This window comes from Melopsittacus undulatus, chromosome Z (genome assembly GCF_012275295.1).
Source record: "Melopsittacus undulatus isolate bMelUnd1 chromosome Z, bMelUnd1.mat.Z, whole genome shotgun sequence".
Classification (NCBI taxonomy): Eukaryota; Metazoa; Chordata; class Aves; order Psittaciformes; family Psittaculidae; genus Melopsittacus; species Melopsittacus undulatus.
Genome location: NC_047557.1, coordinates 67835016 through 67852065, shown reverse-complemented (window position 1 = coordinate 67852065; position 17050 = coordinate 67835016). Strand labels below are relative to the sequence as shown.

Here is a 17050-nt window from a genome sequence, read left to right as displayed (position 1 = left end):
CAGCTATCCCGCTCCGACCGCCCCTCCCCCGTCCGTCGTCCCCCCCCCCCCCCCCCGGGCAGGGTCGTAGGCATCCTGCTAGGCTGAGAGATTAAGGACGTAAAGAAAATAAAGACGGTGAAAAGGGAGAGGCCCGGGAGAAGGGCGGGGGAAGAACCCTCTCAAGTAGACAGGCGCGCAGTATTGATGGATGTGATTTGGCTCGTCCACAGCTCAGCTGGCCCAAAAAGCACTTTCTCCTGCGGCAATCCTCTTGGGCTTCCCTCATGACTTATGACGGAGAAGCACTCCCCGAAAATGAACATGAACTTTCTCTGAAGCTGAGCTTCAGAACACCCGCGACAGCGGGCGAAGCGAGGCTTGGCAGAGCTCTGCGCTGCGAGTCCTACGCCTCCCAGCGCCCCTACCCCGCGGCGGCCCCCGAGCCACTTCCGGTGAAACACCCCCGGGGGCAGGGAGTACCTGGCGGGGACTATGGTGCAGGTGCCGGCTGCCTACGCACGTGGAAAGGGCTCCAGAGGCTCCTCGGGCAGAGTAAGGCAGCAAGTCCCTTCCTTCTCTCGCCAGCCCCGTCCTCCTTAGTGCCCGGAGAAGCCTGGATCTCCGCCTCGGACATCCCTCAGTGGCCGGAGCAGCCTAGAGCTCCGCCCCGGACATTTTTCAGTGCCAGGGGCAGCCTGGATCTCTTCCCCTGGCATCCCTCAGTGCCTGGGCAGCCTGAAGCTGCCATCCCAGGCGACTGTGCCCGGGTCATCTGGCTGCCCTGTCAGCCAGGCTGTCCCCCCAGAACTGCATGTGTCCCTCGTCTGAACTCCCCGCAACTTGCGCAACCGAAGTGCCTCTCCACGGAAAGTGGTTTCTAAGGTAGAACGTTCACCTTCGGGGGGGGGGGGGGGGGGGAGGGGGGAGATTAAAAAGTGTAGGTGACACAGGGGAAAGAGCACTATCCTCCATCCACTAGCATGTCAAAGCAGTACCCTACAGATGTCCCTGCGACCTCAGTACAGAGGGTCTGAGCAACCACCCCTGTGCAATCCATATGCAGGTGTCCTGAAGCATTTTATCTAACCTTTAAGAGAAAATCGCGTGTTACTATAATAATTGTCGCCGAAGGTGTCCCCAGTGCAGTTATGGGGAGGGCTATTCACACTTGTTCTATGCAAGATTGGCTGTTGTGGAGCGATCAGGTTTGTTTTGTTTGGGGTTTGGATGCTGCGTTTGGTTCATTACCTCAGTTTTCTTTTCGAACCAGTGACACAACTTCAAGTCTGAAATTCTGGAAAGAGGTGCATGAGACGTCCAAATGAGACCCGGTTATGGAATTGGAAACCTTCATTTCCGTAGGCGTTCAGGTACATATATGAAGCCAGCAAGGATCTGAAGCCCAGCAGGAGAAAAACAACGTGTAAAGACATAATGGATAATTACAAGGGTAACCAACCAGTTTTTCTAGTGTTCCCTAAGCACCGGCATTCCAGATCTGTTCGCCGTGCCTTGTAGGGTCACGCAGCGGTGCAGGAGAATTAACTTTTGGCTTTTTCTTACACAGTCTTTTGTGGCTTGATCATCTTTCTTCAGATCGCCGACCTATCACAGGGATACGCCTACAATTTCAGCCTCTGTAACCACGACGAGATACAAGAGGATCTCCTAAACGTTTTGGATCCACACATGACCTTTATAAAAGAGGTTGGTGGTTTCTCTGGTGGCATCGGAGGGAAACTCTGGACGGCACTGCCTCCACGATTTTACCCTTGACCGCCGGCAGCTACTTTCTGAAAATCTCGATTAGCAAGCCGGGAGTTGGCTAGTTTAGTAAACCGGTGCCTGTGAAAGAGGACGGGAAAGTTATCTCCTACTCTCCTCCGGCGACCTTCCTAAAATGTGCTTCGCTGAAGCTGGGACTGGCAGGGACGGAGAGCAAGAGCCCGGGCGGCTGCTGCCAGAGCGCTATCCAACTCTTCCCGGCGCCTTGCAGACCCGTAGGACTGAAAGTCGCTTGTGTAGTGATTCACCGACGCTTGAAGATGTTGTCACAGTTGCAAAGGTGACGAGCGGTTTAGAAGCTAATGGTCCACGCTTAGCGGCTCCCGGGACGGCGCACCGTGCGAGCAGCCCCGCAGCGGGCCCGGAGCACCGCGCAGCAGCCCGGCACCGGCTGCCCGCACCGCCGATACCCGCACCCTGCACGGCCGCGGGGAAGGCGGTAGGGATGTTCGTACCAGGGTATCCGAGGCGACGGCGACGGCCGTGCCTTTAACAAGCATCCCCTGTTGTTGTTTCCCTCCAGGAGCTACAACTCGATTTTCATACCTGCGAGGATGCGCCTTCCCTGCCCGTGGGCCGGCAGCAGTCCGAGGTTCGCCCGGGTACACGCATGCCCCGGCGGCTACGGGAAAAGAGAGAGAAGAGGAGAGAAGAAAGGGTTTGAGGGAGGGAGGAAGATAGAGGAAAAGGGTGGGAAAAAAAGGAAAGGGCGAAAGAGGAAAAAAGGGGGAGAAGAGAAATAAAGTGGAGAAAGAGAGAAAAATAGGAGAAAGCGCGGGGAAGGAGGTCCGGATGAGGGGGCGTCGCGGGAAAGTGCTGGGGGGAGTGCTGGGGGGAGAGGGGTGTGAGGGCTGGCGGGGCTGGGTTCGCGGTCCGGGGCGTGACCGCCTGTTTGCTCGCAGGACTCCCGGCGGGCGGAGCGGGCTGGCCGGCTGTTGGAGTGCGCCCTGGCGAGAGCGCGGGGCTGCGGCGACCGGCCGCCACTATGGCCAAGCACCCTCTACGTCGTGCAGCGGCACTGCCCCGGCTACCGGCCGCCACAGGTGGGTGCGGGACAGCGTCCGGGACGGCAGGGCCACCGTGCCGCGGAGAGCGCCGGGGGCAACAAAGGCAGCTCCGCGGCGGCGGGTGGCGGTCCATTAACTCATGTGCGGTGTCAGGGCGGCGCAGTCGGGAGGGCCAGCCGAGGCTCCTGCGACGAGAGCAAGGCCCGGGAGCTGATGGCGGTATGGAGAAGCTACATGAATTTGGGATAGGTGGCTTCGTATGGAGTGGCTTTTTGTTTTAATTTTTCCGTTCACCGAACTTTGTTGAGTATTTATTGTCCACCGTTCTGTCACCGCAACGAAGTCGTCCTGCGGGTTATATAATTTACTAGAAGAACGAAATAAACCAACACCCTGTGTAGCACAGAGGCTGTTCGCTCCCCCGGGGCCGGTACACCGGGGCTGCCTGGGGCAAAAGGAAGGAGGGGAAAAAAGGAGAATAAACCCGAGAGCGTTTGCAGAGGCGAACGCGGGTAACAACCTCCTGCCTGCCACAACACCCACCCCACTGTGCAAACTCGCGCCGCGGGAGGGTTAAAAGAGGAAAAGGGGGCGAGGCTGACTGCGGGGTGTGTGCGCGCGGCGGAGGCGGGGCGGAGCGCGGGGCGGAAGGGGGGAGGAAACCGGCGGACACGCTTCCGGCTGGCGGACGGTGTGGTGATGGCGCGTGCAGGCTGTGGGTTGTTCGCCGGGTTCCGCGTGCTCGGCCAGTTCAGCGGTCACGTCCCACACGTCCTGCGCTACCACGCCCGACACCGAGAGTTCTACCTGGCCACGGCCGTTGGGCGTAGCATCCACACTTACAACGTGAGTACGCGGTCAGCGCTGCCGCATTCCTTTCATCGGCATCCTGCCCACTAAGAAAGTGGCCGGCGCTGGGCCGCGCCGCCGCCTGTTCGCCTTTACGCCGTGAGGAGGCCGCCGGTAGCAGTCCTCGGTAGCTAGCGGCGCTGCCCGCAGGAAGGGAGGGAGGCGGCGGGCTACAGGGGCCAGAGTGGGTGTGCTCGGCCTTCGCGTGGCTGAGGGCCGCCCCCATGCAGAGGCTTTACCCTTGTCGCTGGGTAAAACCGAAGCTCGCCTGTAGTTTGGATAGTTACGAATTAGGGGGTGGGATTCTTTGGGCAGTCTGGTAAATCAGTTGCATTAGATTCCATTACGTCGCGTGAAAATTCGTAACAGATAAGCCTCTTTCAAAAATAAAAGCTTCTGGTGTTAACTCATTTCTTGCTGTACAGTAAAAATATTTTCAGATACAAACAGGACAAAATAGGATTTAGTGATTAGGGTGAACAGAACGGTGCTGGCAGCCTAGGTCTTCCTTCATGTGCCTTTCTGGTACGCACTTACGGTTCACTCACTCCTGCCAGTCTTGTCCACAGACTGTAAACTAAAACAGTGATGGTTGTCACTAGGCAAAGATGACTGTGACTAAAGCAAATTTATGTGAACAGAGATGATAACATAATGTGGTGGTAGAGAAAATAAGTTAGAATCAGTGATGGTGTGAAAACAGTTTTTCCTAAGCTTTGCAAGGTGTTTATATATGTGCTTAGTTTCCTGTGCATTAGGGTATAGGGTATCAAGAAGCACAGCTTAGTGTTGCTGAATGGTCTTTTGGCAAATGTATTGTCCCACTCCTTTTGACTTGCTGTGTGTTTTCCTGTAGATGCTGATAAACTTAAGATGGATGATTTTTCTTTCTTGTGAGGCATACGGGTTACTTCTCTAAGTTGGTTCCTGGAGTTCTGGATTTCTGTTTATAGCAAATTCATTGCAACCAATCCCTAAAAATTGCCTCTTAACGTTTTCATTGCAGGTGAAGAAGCTTGGTATTGTTGCTGTGAGTAAGTATGCACAAATTGTTCATTCCAGTATTTATTTTTTTAACACATCTGATATTAGCACTTGATTCTCAGCTCAGAAATGGAAAATTAATTGTGGTTATGTACTAATATTTACACAGAAATATGTTGAAAGGACTTTGAGAAATACCACATATCCACTTGGAAGTAAGACTGCAGTTACAACTGTAATTAAGTTCTCTTAGGGATATACCTTGTGAACCTCCTATCCTTGCCATCTTTTTCCAAGAACACCCCTAGGTCTTAAGGAGTGAGCAGTGAGTAAAGCTGAATTTCAGATCCCTTTTTTGTTGTTTTTGTGGTTATTAGAAGGACATGTTACTGAAGGAAAATAATTACAGGAACAGAGCAGGTGTGGATGGGACTAGAAGTCTTCAGGGGGATGTTAAAAATTGGTTGGACTGCTGGCTATAAAGAATATGAATTGACATCCAGTTGGCAACAGAGCATAGGACCCTAGGTGTCAACAGCAGGGCCCATATTGTTCAGCACCTTCATCAACAGCCTGAGTTATGAGGCAACATGCACTCTTAGTAAAAATCTGCCGACAATACTACCTTTGGGGGAGTAGCTGACACCCAGAATGGCACCGCTTCATCTGCGAAGGTGTTGCAATACGCTAGGCCTAAGCCAACAAAACCGGCCAGGGTCAGCACAGGCAGGTGGAGAATCGTGCACGTGGACAGGACAAACCAGGAACTGACTGGCTGCGTGGCATCATACTGAAAAGGGGCTTGAATATGGACCGTCAATACAGTAGCTGAATAAGGCAAGCCATGTACTGGGTTATGTTAGGTGTGTGGCCAGCAAATCAGGGGAAGTTGTTATTCTCCTGCATTTTGTGCTGGCAAGGCCACACTTAGAGTACAATAACCAGTTAGTGTGGTTCTCCCTGTTGCCACTGCACCACTTTTCTTTCAGGAGGGATGTGAGGAACTGCATAGTATCAGGGCCTACAGCACACAGTATGATAAGAGACATTGAAAGAACTGCATTTGATCAGTCTTGTGAAGGGAAAAATATAGGGCAACCTGGAGGCAGCCTGTTTCCTGAAGGGCAGTTACAAAGGTGGTGCTGCTGAATTTGTAGTGGTGATAGTAGACAAAGAAACAAGGGGCAACAGGCACAGGTTGCAGCTTGAGAAGGTCACAGTAGCAATTAAGGAAAATGACCCTAAGCGGGAACCATATTGTAGTGTAGAGCTTGAGCAATCTGCTTCCCCAAGAACTCAGCTGGGCATACCTGGAGTTAAACTCATGTAGTACTGGTGATAATCCGTATTTTTTGGGGAGGTTGAACTAGATGATTTGCAAAGGTCGCTTCCAGCCAACATTTAGATGGTTCAGTAAGATGCATTCTGTCTTGAAAAGTAAGGTTTTACTTGTTTTATACAGACCTCATAAAGCAGAATATTTTCCATTAACAGAGCATCTGTAAACTTGAAAGTTGGTGACTGTCACACAACCAGGACTAGATTTAGAAAACCAGCAGCTACAGCTGTAAACACATTGATGTAGCTTCTGTTTTCAGCTTACAAAGTCATAAAAACATCGCATATTCTGTGAAATCCTTTTCAGTGTGCTAGATCTTCTTACAGACATAATAATCTGATTTTTTTGAGAAATTAAGTTGTTTTTGTACAGAATTGTGATACTAAAAATGAACAGTGTGATTCTCGTGTAGTGACGTTGGTTGACTGATGTTATGTGGTTGGTACTCTGAACTTCTTAATTGGGATGTGCCTAAAAATGGCTTGGCCTAAGCAGACTTGCATATGGCTCATGTAGAGTACTGTACATGTGGTCTTATCTTTTGGGACCATATCAGCAGCTTCTCAGTGTGATCTGGAGCTTTGACTTTTACCATTTGAGCTAGTAAAGCAGTAGAACACAATAGTAGATACTCTTTCTGAACCAGTCACAAGATGGGGAGTAAGAGGTATTCTTAAAGCAGTAAATTCCTGCTGTCTTTAATCAGGATATGGGTGAAGTAGTGGGTCAGCAACTTAACTTAGCAGGCATTGCTAGTGCTGAGACTTTCATTTATGATCTCTGTTCCCAGTCCAAGTAGGCTGTAGGACTCTTGACAGTCCACATAAATGCTATGTTGGCATAACTTCTTTATAAGCCCTCACAAAGCTGGTATGTGCCTTTACTTACAGTGATAATTCAGTAATTTATGAAGTGTTTTTCAAAATAACCACCTGATCTATTAATCTGATGTTCTTGTTGGTGTGATGTATGCTAAAAGTGCATTAATCTGAAATATGCCTTTCTCTAAGAAATTCAGCTGAATGTTAGAACAGGAGAGCTTTCTTTATGGGTCACCATGATAAATAAAATCAGGCTTTCTCTTTCGTTATTAACCTGAAACTTGTTCAAATTTTCTTTTCTTTGATTAACAGGTAATGCTTTGCCACAAGACATTACATGTTTGGCAGCAGACCGCATGTTGATATTTGCTTCCTATGACAATGTTCTCCATGCTTTTGCCAGAAACAAAGAGGTTTTTATTCATTTACTTATTGCATAGTAGTACAAAACAGTTATGTTCAAGACAGTTAATTTTCTACAAAAGACTTATTTCCATAGATGTTTAGTATCTTTTAGGCAAACAAAAACTGTAGAAGGAAGAATAAAAAGCTTAATGTAAAATGCAATGTCTAACCTTTGCTTTATGTATTCATTATAGTAATAATAAAGTAGCTACTTAAAGATAAAAAATAAGTAGTTACTTAAAAAGAATTCTAAATTTATATTAATTACAATAAAACTAAATAATTAAAATACTTAAAAATATTAAATTTAAAATATTTTTGTTAAGTTTCAGATATCAGAGAAAATTATGTGTCTTCCACTTAGAGTTGTGTGGTCTTTACATGTATTTTATTTAAACTTGTTGCTGACATGTGTAAGCTGTCCTTAAGTATTATGTTAGTATGGCATGCTATCTTAACAACTTATATAGAAAACGTTTTTAATTTGGAATTGTAGGTGGTTCATACCTATGAAGGTCACAAGGCAAGGATACACCTTCTTCAGCCCTTTGGTGACCATGTCATCTCTGTGGATGTTGACAATGTTCTTATTGTTTGGGATACACAGTCAGAAGGTGAGAGATACTTTATTTTTGTCAGTACTTTGTAGGATAGCATTGTTAACAGTAATGTTAAATTTTATTTTTTTTAAATGTGTGTAGACAGAAGTAGTTTGAAAAGAATTAATTTTTCATTAATGAATGCTGTACCACAGGGGTGCAGGATTTCACATACAGAGACCCATATATAAGTAAAAAGATATGCTTATACGGAAGTTTCATTTTAGTGTTCCAGTTTCTGGTAAAGAGTGTGATACAGTAGCTTTGGCACCATCTCTGAAATCCTTGATATTTACCAGTTTGGGTAAGACTGAATTCTTATGAATCATCTTATAATTGTGTCAGCATCTTCTCATGCCATTGTAAAGTGCCTTAGGAAATCGTGCCTCAGTGTCCTGAATTTTTTTCTTTAGAAGGCATTCTCACGGGTGTGACCAGTGTCATTTCCTGGATGCTGGGTCTTGAAAGTGGCTGGAGACAGGCTTTAGAGATTTGAAGTTGCTATGACAAACAAAACGCATGCTAATCACTTGAGGTGTTTTGCTCAGGCAGGAGCAGTCATCCTTCAGAAAGATACAGATCATTGCGTTTTGCCAAATCGTTGTGTTACGTAGGCTTATAGGGAAAAAATACACCTTCAAGCCAACAGATGTTACAGTGTAAAGAAGTTTAGCCTGCCCTGTTATGCATTACCTAATCCTTTAATGCAGGAAACACCTGTGGCATTTGTACAGAGTAAACATCAGTTCTGCCTTTACATTTGTGTAAGGGTGACAAACCTGTGGCTTTGTGGGGGGTAGCAACATTAACATTGTCCCTTACTTTCTTGCAGAGCAGTATCTTGAAATGGATTTTGATAAGGCCACTTTTGCAGTTTCTGCAGTTCTGCATCCCAGCACCTATTTGAATAAAATTCTCCTTGGGAGTGAACAAGGGAGCTTGCAGCTGTGGAATATAAGATCCAAGTAAGATTCTTAATAACCTGGATGCAGTTCATGCTCAAAGTATTTTCATATGCAAAAAATAATACTTTTTAAGTAAATGGAATCTTTTACTCAGTCCTTTGGCACAGGTTTTCAGTTGGTCTATCTCCAGGAACAGTGACTGCTGCTTCTTCCTGAATTCTGATGACTTCCAAGTTGTGTGGTGTTTACTCTTCCTTCAGAATGTCAGGGATTGTTCAGGATTGGTTTTGTTGTTTTTTTTTTCTTTTTAATTGCTTTTAAATTATTATTATTTATTGGAATCACATAGCTTTCCCTTGAAAATAATTAGAATAATAGTAAATGCATGTTCAGGCCTTCTGTCTCCTTTCTTCCAAGCTTAGTTGTTTGGTTGTTGTGGGTCCAAGCAAATGCTGCCAGGTAGTGTGGAGGTAATTGATCCTTGTTTTCAAATAAGAGATGTGTAGGCGTGTTGCTGTCTCTCAGCATGTCCTGGTAGAGCACTGTCCATAATGGCAGTATTTCATGCCTTCCATGATCAGATGTTTTTCTGACTTGTAAAAGTTACAGCTACAGAGAACTTCCCTTAATGTATGTACTGCAAATAGGTGTTAACTCAGCTTGCATAGTTCAGTGTTTCAATCTTATAGCTATAATCTCTCACTGATACAGCTGCTATTTTTTTTTTGTTTCATATTCTTATGTTTTGGAGATGCTGTATGCTCTATAGGAATAACCTAAAAATACAGAAAAGTTAAATGTTTGTGTTCATAGTACTCTTACATCTTTCCAATGCCTGTCACAGCAACTGAGATGTACATCCTGGGTGACGAAAAGTCTTCTTTAGATGGATTAATTTCTCTTTTAATTGTGTAAAAACTTACGGGACTTCTACTGCTCTTTTGGCAATGTCATTGTGTTAAGCAGTATCTATATTTGACTATTTGTTTCCTATGCAGAGTATGTTATAAATGGGTGTGGGCAAAATTAGGCAAAAAAATAAATAGGAATATCAAAGGGGAAATTTTATGGTCTCTGGCAAGAAAGGAAGGTGAGAGGTGGTAACACATGGCTGCTGGCAGTTGTTTAAGAATGACAACCTGTGACTGTGCTAATGGAATACTTTTTTAATCATGTATGTTCTTAAACACTGTGTCCATAATTTCTCCCTTAATAAGTACTGCATGACTGCCTTGTCAGTGAACAGTCCTGCTTCATGCTTTGGCTGTCACCATTTCTGAAAGAAACAAGGTGCTTGTAATATGCCTTACTGTCTTCATGTAGGGAAGTTAGTCTGCAAATGAAAGATTTTTTTTTTTTTTTAATAGAAGTTGGACCTGGCTTTATATCATAATCTTCATAATTCTGAAGAGGTGTGTTCAGAGCAGAAATGCATGGGAAGCAACTGGCATAGAAGGGTTTTCCCCCCCATTATGTCATCTTTGTGGTATTAATGCATGGCGCTAACTTTTTCCTATAAAAATTTACCATAAGTTTTATTTTTCACCTTATTTATTAATATCACAGTTCTGTAACTTATTTATAAGGACAGAAAGCTTATGTACTTTTCCTGTATATACAAGTGCATATAAAGCAGCCATTTTGTTGTAGGGGAAAAAAAGTTGATGTATATTTCTTATGTGTTTGTTTTCCAGCAAACTCTTATATTCCTTTCCAGGATGGCACTTTGCAGTCACTGCCCTTGAACAAGTTAGTATTTTTGGTATCTTATTTTCTTACATAACTGGTCAAGAATAGAAGGCAAAATACCATTGTTTAAAATTATAGCAATAAATATGGCTTACATTCTCTCAGGTAATTTTAATAACCCTCTGTTGAGCATTTTACTCATTGAATAGGGGTAGACTTGAAGGCTTATTATCTGCCCTTCCTCTAGCTCTAGTTTTGTTCTATTTAGCATCTTAACTGTTTTGTGTTCATAACATCTGTGGTCTATTCACTTGATGTAGTGAATTCACAAAAGGAGTTGGTTTACGAGATGGATGTGTATCATATAACTTCTGTTGCACTGGTAGTTTTTTGCTAAATTTAATTTGCTTTGGAGGTTAATAAAATGTAAATTTTTGCTGATTGAATGAAAGGTGTTATAATTGTATTTACTGTATATTTGTATATATAAAAATGGATTAAAATTGATTGGTAGCATTGATCACAGTTTTGGAAATGGTTTGCACTTACCCTGGATAAAACTTGTAAATACAGGGTTTCTTGCAGGGTGACTGATCATCTATGAGAACTGAAAATTTAAAGTGGGGTGTTTTTTAAAGGAGTTCCAGCTTCTAGAAACAGAATTGTTTCATCCAGTGGAGACTTGAGCACAAAACCTTGCATCTCCCATTTTTTGTTTAGGTCTGTCATGTTTTCAGTCACGTATTAAGGTGATGTACATAGAAGTTCTTGTGCAAGATGATTTATTTGGATTTTTTGTCCTGGACTTAGGATACATTGTTTCATATGTATTGGTATCGGTAGTGTAGCACCAAGCCTTTTCTTTTTCATTTCAATTGCTTTGCTATTTTTCTGCAGGCTTCAGCAGTGGATGTTGTTGCAGTTGGTCTTGTGTCTGGTCATATCATTATACATAATATTAAGTTTGATGAAACTCTGATGAAATTTCAACAAGACTGGGGTCCCATCACAGCAATATCTTTTCGTACAGGTAAGTTATAGCATTTTTAGTGAAAGTTTGTATAAAATCACTAAAACTAAGTGTAAGGTATGAAATTATGTTCTCATAAGCATTTCAGAATGAAAATATGGGCTGAGAGTTTTAGTTTCCAGAGGCTGCAGATAATGTAGAGAAGTTGCCTATAAGTAAGAGAGATCATGCATCTTCATCATACTGGCTGGTTTTATATCTTGTATAGACTCAGTGCACAGGAAGTATGACTTAGAGTACTCTAATTGGATCTTTTCTGATCTCTCTCTTCCTATCTTTATGTTTAGGGAATTTAGTGTAAATGTTACTGGATTGTTCTGAACTTTTGTACTCATTTTAGTGTTTGAGTAGGTTTCTGAAATTTATTTTTGCTGTTAATTGAAAAGCTCAAGAGAATTTAAAAAAGGGACTGATAACTTCCAGAGTCATGACAGTAGCACTCACATTTGGATGCATGTAGGCTAATAAGCTTGGGGAAGCATCTTGGGTGTTGAGTAACTTTTGAAAATGGTACAGGTACAATACCTCTTATGCTTCCAAGCAAAACCTCTAGCATCATCTGCTAGATTTAGATGTATGTGTTGTTAAATGGTTAAAAGAAAAAAAATCCTGTTTTTATTATCTGTGAACTTTTGTTTATTTTCTGCTTGAAATACTGGAATAGTTCACTTATAACATACTTTTAGAATCAGCTTGCGATTTTGGTTTTTTCCTTGTGATTGTAGTTTTTCCTTGTGTCAGTTTTAAGATGTGAGAAGTCAGCAAGGATGAGCTAATGGCAATAAGCAAACCTTTTGAACTTTGTTATTGTTGAGCAGATGGACACTCAGTAATGGCAGCCGGTAGCCCAGTTGGACACATTGCTTTGTGGGATCTAGAAGAGAAGAAGCTAATTTGTCAGATGCAAGATGCCCATTCCACAGCAGTAGCTGGTATGTCATTTGTCCCTGGAGAGCCACTGCTTATTACTAATGGTGCTGATAATGCTATACAGGTAAGTTACAACAGCTGCTCCTATCTGCTGTTACATTTTTCTGTCACTCCTCCAAAGTGTAAATGTTCAGTTTGGGTTGAAGCAGTTGTCAAAAACATACAACAAAACTCAAGATCCTGAAGTTGCTGGCTGTCAGTTGATCTGTAATAGGGCAGTTTAAATATTTGCTACCATGATGTCATTGCTTCATTTACTGCTTTGTGATAGCCTTGAAGAACAAAACTTTGGATCTACTTTTCCAGAACCATGCTTTGCATCCTGGCACACTATCTTATATATTGATCTGTTTGCTTTTTTTCTTTTCTTTTTTTTTTTTTTTTTAATGTTCTGGGTCATGAGCTGTTGCTGTTGATAAGTCCCTTGTGCTGCATGTCCACTGATGCCATTAGCCTTTGGTGGAGGGACAGAATGAACAGTGGGAAACATTCAGCTGCTGTGGTAGGAAACCTCCAGAGTTTTTTAGGATCAAGGGTGAAAGCCAGTGTGTGAAGTTTGCTTCACCATCTCCCAGCTAAGCCTATTCCACTGCCAAGAGTAGTAATTACTGGCAGGACAATTTTTATCAGCTTTGTTTTTCTGCTCTTTTTTTGGGAAACAGGTATGGATTTTTGATGGCCCTGGTGGTACAGGACGTGTCTTGAGAAGCCGGATGGGGCATAGTGCACCACCAACAAAAATTAGATACCATGGGCAAAATGGAGAGCAAATTCTTAGTGCAGGTATGAATTCTCAGTCTTCAGTCTGATTTCTTGCATGCAAAGCTAATTGTCTTTGTTTTACTAATACAGTAGACTATATTTTGTGTTATGTATGTGTATTTATGAAACACAGTAAGTGATCAGTGTAGATGGTATCAGTAATTACTGTATCAAACTGTTTCACAGTTTCCCTAGAGGATTATCAGTGGGTAGGTTGAAGAGTAGCTGTAAGCAGAAAAGGTTACAAGCTGCTTTTGTCATCCATTTGCATATTCTTGATGAATCAAAGTTTCATTATCTCCTAAGGAGCTGGTCAAAATTAAAACCTGTAAGAGCAAGGGAAATTCTGTTGTGACAGGGAAAAAACAAGCAGCATAATGCAGTTAGTAATTTAGAGGAGACACTCCACCTTTCCCACTAATTTAAGCAAGCTTTTTGGGTTGAAATGTCTTTGTAATCTGTTACAGTTCAGTTATGTCTTCATACTCTGAATGTTGCTTGTTACCAAGACTTTAATCTAAAAGTGTAAAAATGTGTGACTACCCTTCCTTAGAAACTAGAGTATTTAAAAATCTATGAATAGATGCCTTTGGAAATTAAGTACTAGATCAGATGGTTTTGTGGTCCAGAACCACTTTTGTAATGGACTAATAGAGACTGTTAGTCTAATCTCTAATTATTCTGATGTAATGAAATTGTCTGCATGGGTAACTTTGAAAACATAACATTTTGATCAATATTCCACCTAATACAGCACAACAATATACTGTACTAAAACTACTTGTAGTAAAATTACTCCCTGGTCCTCCAGCTAGTAATTTGGATTCAGTTAACTGCTTACTTAACTGTAATTCAGCTCACGCTAAATGAATCATAGGAACAGTGAAGAATTGCTTAGCAAATCCTTACATTTGTTTTAGCCCTTCAGTGCTTTAACTGTACTGAAAAATGGAGAGCAGAGGCAGCCACTAAAGTGAAAAGGGTCTCGGGTTTTGAGATCTGATATATATTTGCAGTGCAAGGAGACTATCTACATTTTTTTCTGAACCAGTGGTAAAACTTTACAACAGAAATAAACTAGCAATACTGTGGGCTGCCTTCCAAGTCCCCCTTGTTTCCTTAAAACAGGCATCTCCACAAATTAACTTTGTGAAATTTCATCAACGTCATTGGCTTTTATGAGTGTAACATTTCTTTCACTTCCCAGTATATACATTCTGCCTTACTTCTGTATCATAGAAGTAAGGAAAGGGTGATTGAATAGTATAATTGTTAAATTGTCTTTCAAGTTATTTTAAGTTCACTTTTATTAATTATTGGTTTCCTTATTTGTTTGGCATGGTAAAAAATGTTTTGTGATTCTTCTGATTAAAAAAAAATCCTCTCTGCATTTAATTTTACATGCATTGTGCAGTTTTATTTTCTCTTAGTTTCTGGTTCTGCCTTGTCCACATCTCCCCCACAAAGTGCATCTGTTTTCCAGTTTCAAATTTGAGCCTTTATTAAACTAAATTAAATTCAGTTCCTATTAGTTCTGTGAGCATTGTTCTCTGGGTAGGGAAGTCCCATTAGTGTCCTGGTTTACAGGAAGGATGGACAGCACAGCTTTGATCATTTCTGCTAGGGCTAGCTTACTGGCTAACCTACTTGGACTTCTTAACCAGCCACAGCATATGTTTGTTTGACAAAACATAAAGGATGGGATTTTGTAGTTGGGGAAGAAGTGTATGGGGTCATGGGAAAGCTTCAAAAGTACTATGGAGATATTAGGTTTTGATCATAAAAACCTGGGACAAAATAGTGTGAATGGGATATAGACTATAAAAAATATACTCCATTACTTCCACTGTTTATAATATATTTATATTTTAACTCAGAGCAGGAGTTTTGGTAAATACTTTATTGTGGTGTTTGAGGTTCCTGAGTGCAGATGTTCTACTTTACTTGCTCAGTTGGCTTATGAGTAAACAGAAAGTAGATTTTTGGCCATCACTGCTATCTGCTGATATCTTGACAGGTCAAGATGGAACATTGCAGTCTTTTTCAACAGTGCATGAAAAGTTCAATAAAAGTTTAGGACGCGGTAAGTATTTCAGTGAAAGTACATATATTGGTGAAAGAAACCCTGAAAAATACTTATGTAAACAGGAACTAAAACATTAGGTAGGCCTTATTTTCATTTTCTGTTGTATGAAGGCTATTCACCTCAGTTGTTCTGCAAACTCAGTCCATCCTGATGTATATAAAGTGTACTCTCAGATTTGTTTATACTTAAAAGTAATTTCTGTAGCTTGACAGTGTATACTCTTTCACTGTGGGAAACATTGGACGTGATTTTTTTAATATAAATATATAAAGCAATAGCTGACATTTCAGCATGTGCAGTTACACGTTTTTACCCCATTTGCCTCCTACTCATTTGACTAAATTATTAGTTCATTTTTGTTTCTTGACTTTAGTTCCTTTGACTTAATGCAGAGTTTAATTTAAAAAACACATCTTCCACACAATGCTATGTTTAAGGGACATAGTTTCTTGTACAGTTCAGAAAATAAGTCTCAAAGACTTAAGATTTTTATTTTCAAATATCTATATATTGATATCTCTGTATTTGTTGTGATTTGAATAGACAGATATATATTAATAGATCATTATATATATATGTATTTATATATATATATCCTTTGACCATAAATCTGAAATTTCTGACTTTGGTTAAACCATGATATTTAGTTATTGAAAGGGCTCGGTGTTACGTGTTGCTTTTATATAGTCACATCTTCGTGTCTGCAGTTTTAGCTGTGAGGGGGGGAACCTCTGCCTGAAGATGTTAGGACAAGATTCTGGAACAAATTGATTGAGTAATACGTATGTGAATATAATTGGTTAGTCATTTGCCCAGCATGACATAAATTTTGACAGGAAATCTTATTAATATTCTTACCTCTTCAAACCCTAGGTAACAGCAATACTGGATCAATGTAAGCCAAATTTATCTAAGTTTACTAGGAACTTCATATTTGGTGAACAGTCCTTTTTAAAACATTCTCAGACCTAGCCATGATATTGAGACACCTAACTTTTTTTTATTATTATTCTTATTTTTAAGGTTCAATTAACAAAAAGAAATCAAAAAAGAAAGGTCTTAAGCTTGATACTATGGCACTTCCACCAATTACAGTCTTTGCTTCAGGTAAGTAGTCTGTGCAATACATTACAGAGCTGAACATGACTTCATTTTGTCTTCTAACCCTCAAGAAATTCTGTTTTGAAAGCCTCTGCTGTATCAAGATGAGATTGAGATTTTGTGGCCTCTAATGAGCTATTGAGTGCCAGTTTAAAATGACATTTCACTTGGTAAAATTTTCTGTTATTTTAGAAAAGGGCATTTTATTTCAAATGTCTGACTGGCTCTTGGCTTGAAAATCTCCAGCATGGGAGCCAGAATCTTCTGGTGTACCTGTTATGCCAGACTGAAGAACCAGCAGTTATGGGGGCTGAAGGTTTTTGTCAGTTGAGGATATCTTGGAGTGGTTGATTTTGATTCCTGAGTTTCTGTATGTGAGTCTTTTTTCAAAATCAAATTTCTGGCTTTTTAAAGACAAGTTACTCTGTTCATTTGTAATTAAGTATGCAAATATGAACCTAGCTTTCTGAATCAGAATTGCAATTATCTTTGCTTCATCAGAATTCTTTAGGTTAATGATCTTCTCTTCAGGTTTGAAGTCTGTTTTGTCCTAAGGGTAGCTATTATTTTGTCTTTGGAGGATGGTTGATTTTTATGTGTGTTGAAAGGTTAGGATTTACAATTTTGCATAGCTGTTTGACTACATGCAGTATTTTTATTTGGAGACTTCAGTGACATAGACTATCTGTATGTACTTTGCAAATATATGGGGGTGTGTGTATATAAATATATATATATGCACTTCTACAATTAGTATTTGATTTACCTGATTAAGG

The 17050-nt window shown here is 41.6% G+C and overlaps 1 protein-coding gene across 4 annotated transcripts in view; it reads left to right on the top strand.

The window, feature by feature from the left end:
- The first annotated feature begins 709 nt into the window (after nt 1–709).
- The window catches only part of WDR36 (WD repeat domain 36), a 33298-nt gene continuing 16957 nt past the window's right edge, over nt 710–17050 (top strand). The window contains exons 1-15 of one of the 4 annotated variants that reach the window (XM_034072921.1): nt 710–864; nt 1253–1432; nt 1550–1689; nt 2291–2359; nt 2670–2810; nt 4630–4657; nt 7080–7180; nt 7669–7786; nt 8604–8736; nt 10371–10425; nt 11263–11395; nt 12214–12389; nt 12988–13108; nt 15105–15170; nt 16197–16280. In XM_034072921.1, the coding sequence (XP_033928812.1) occupies nt 1417–1432; nt 1550–1689; nt 2291–2359; nt 2670–2810; nt 4630–4657; nt 7080–7180; nt 7669–7786; nt 8604–8736; nt 10371–10425; nt 11263–11395; nt 12214–12389; nt 12988–13108; nt 15105–15170; nt 16197–16280 (1381 nt within the window). In that variant the 5' untranslated portion in view covers nt 710–864; nt 1253–1416. Of the gene's footprint in view, nt 865–1252; nt 1433–1549; nt 2048–2290; nt 2360–2669; nt 2811–3442; nt 3621–3655; nt 3751–4629; nt 4658–7079; nt 7181–7668; nt 7787–8603; nt 8737–10370; nt 10426–11262; nt 11396–12213; nt 12390–12987; nt 13109–15104; nt 15171–16196; nt 16281–17050 lie in introns of those variants that run through there. The other 3 variants (XM_031042805.2, XM_005142062.3, XM_031042807.2) reach the window with 3 other exon arrangements.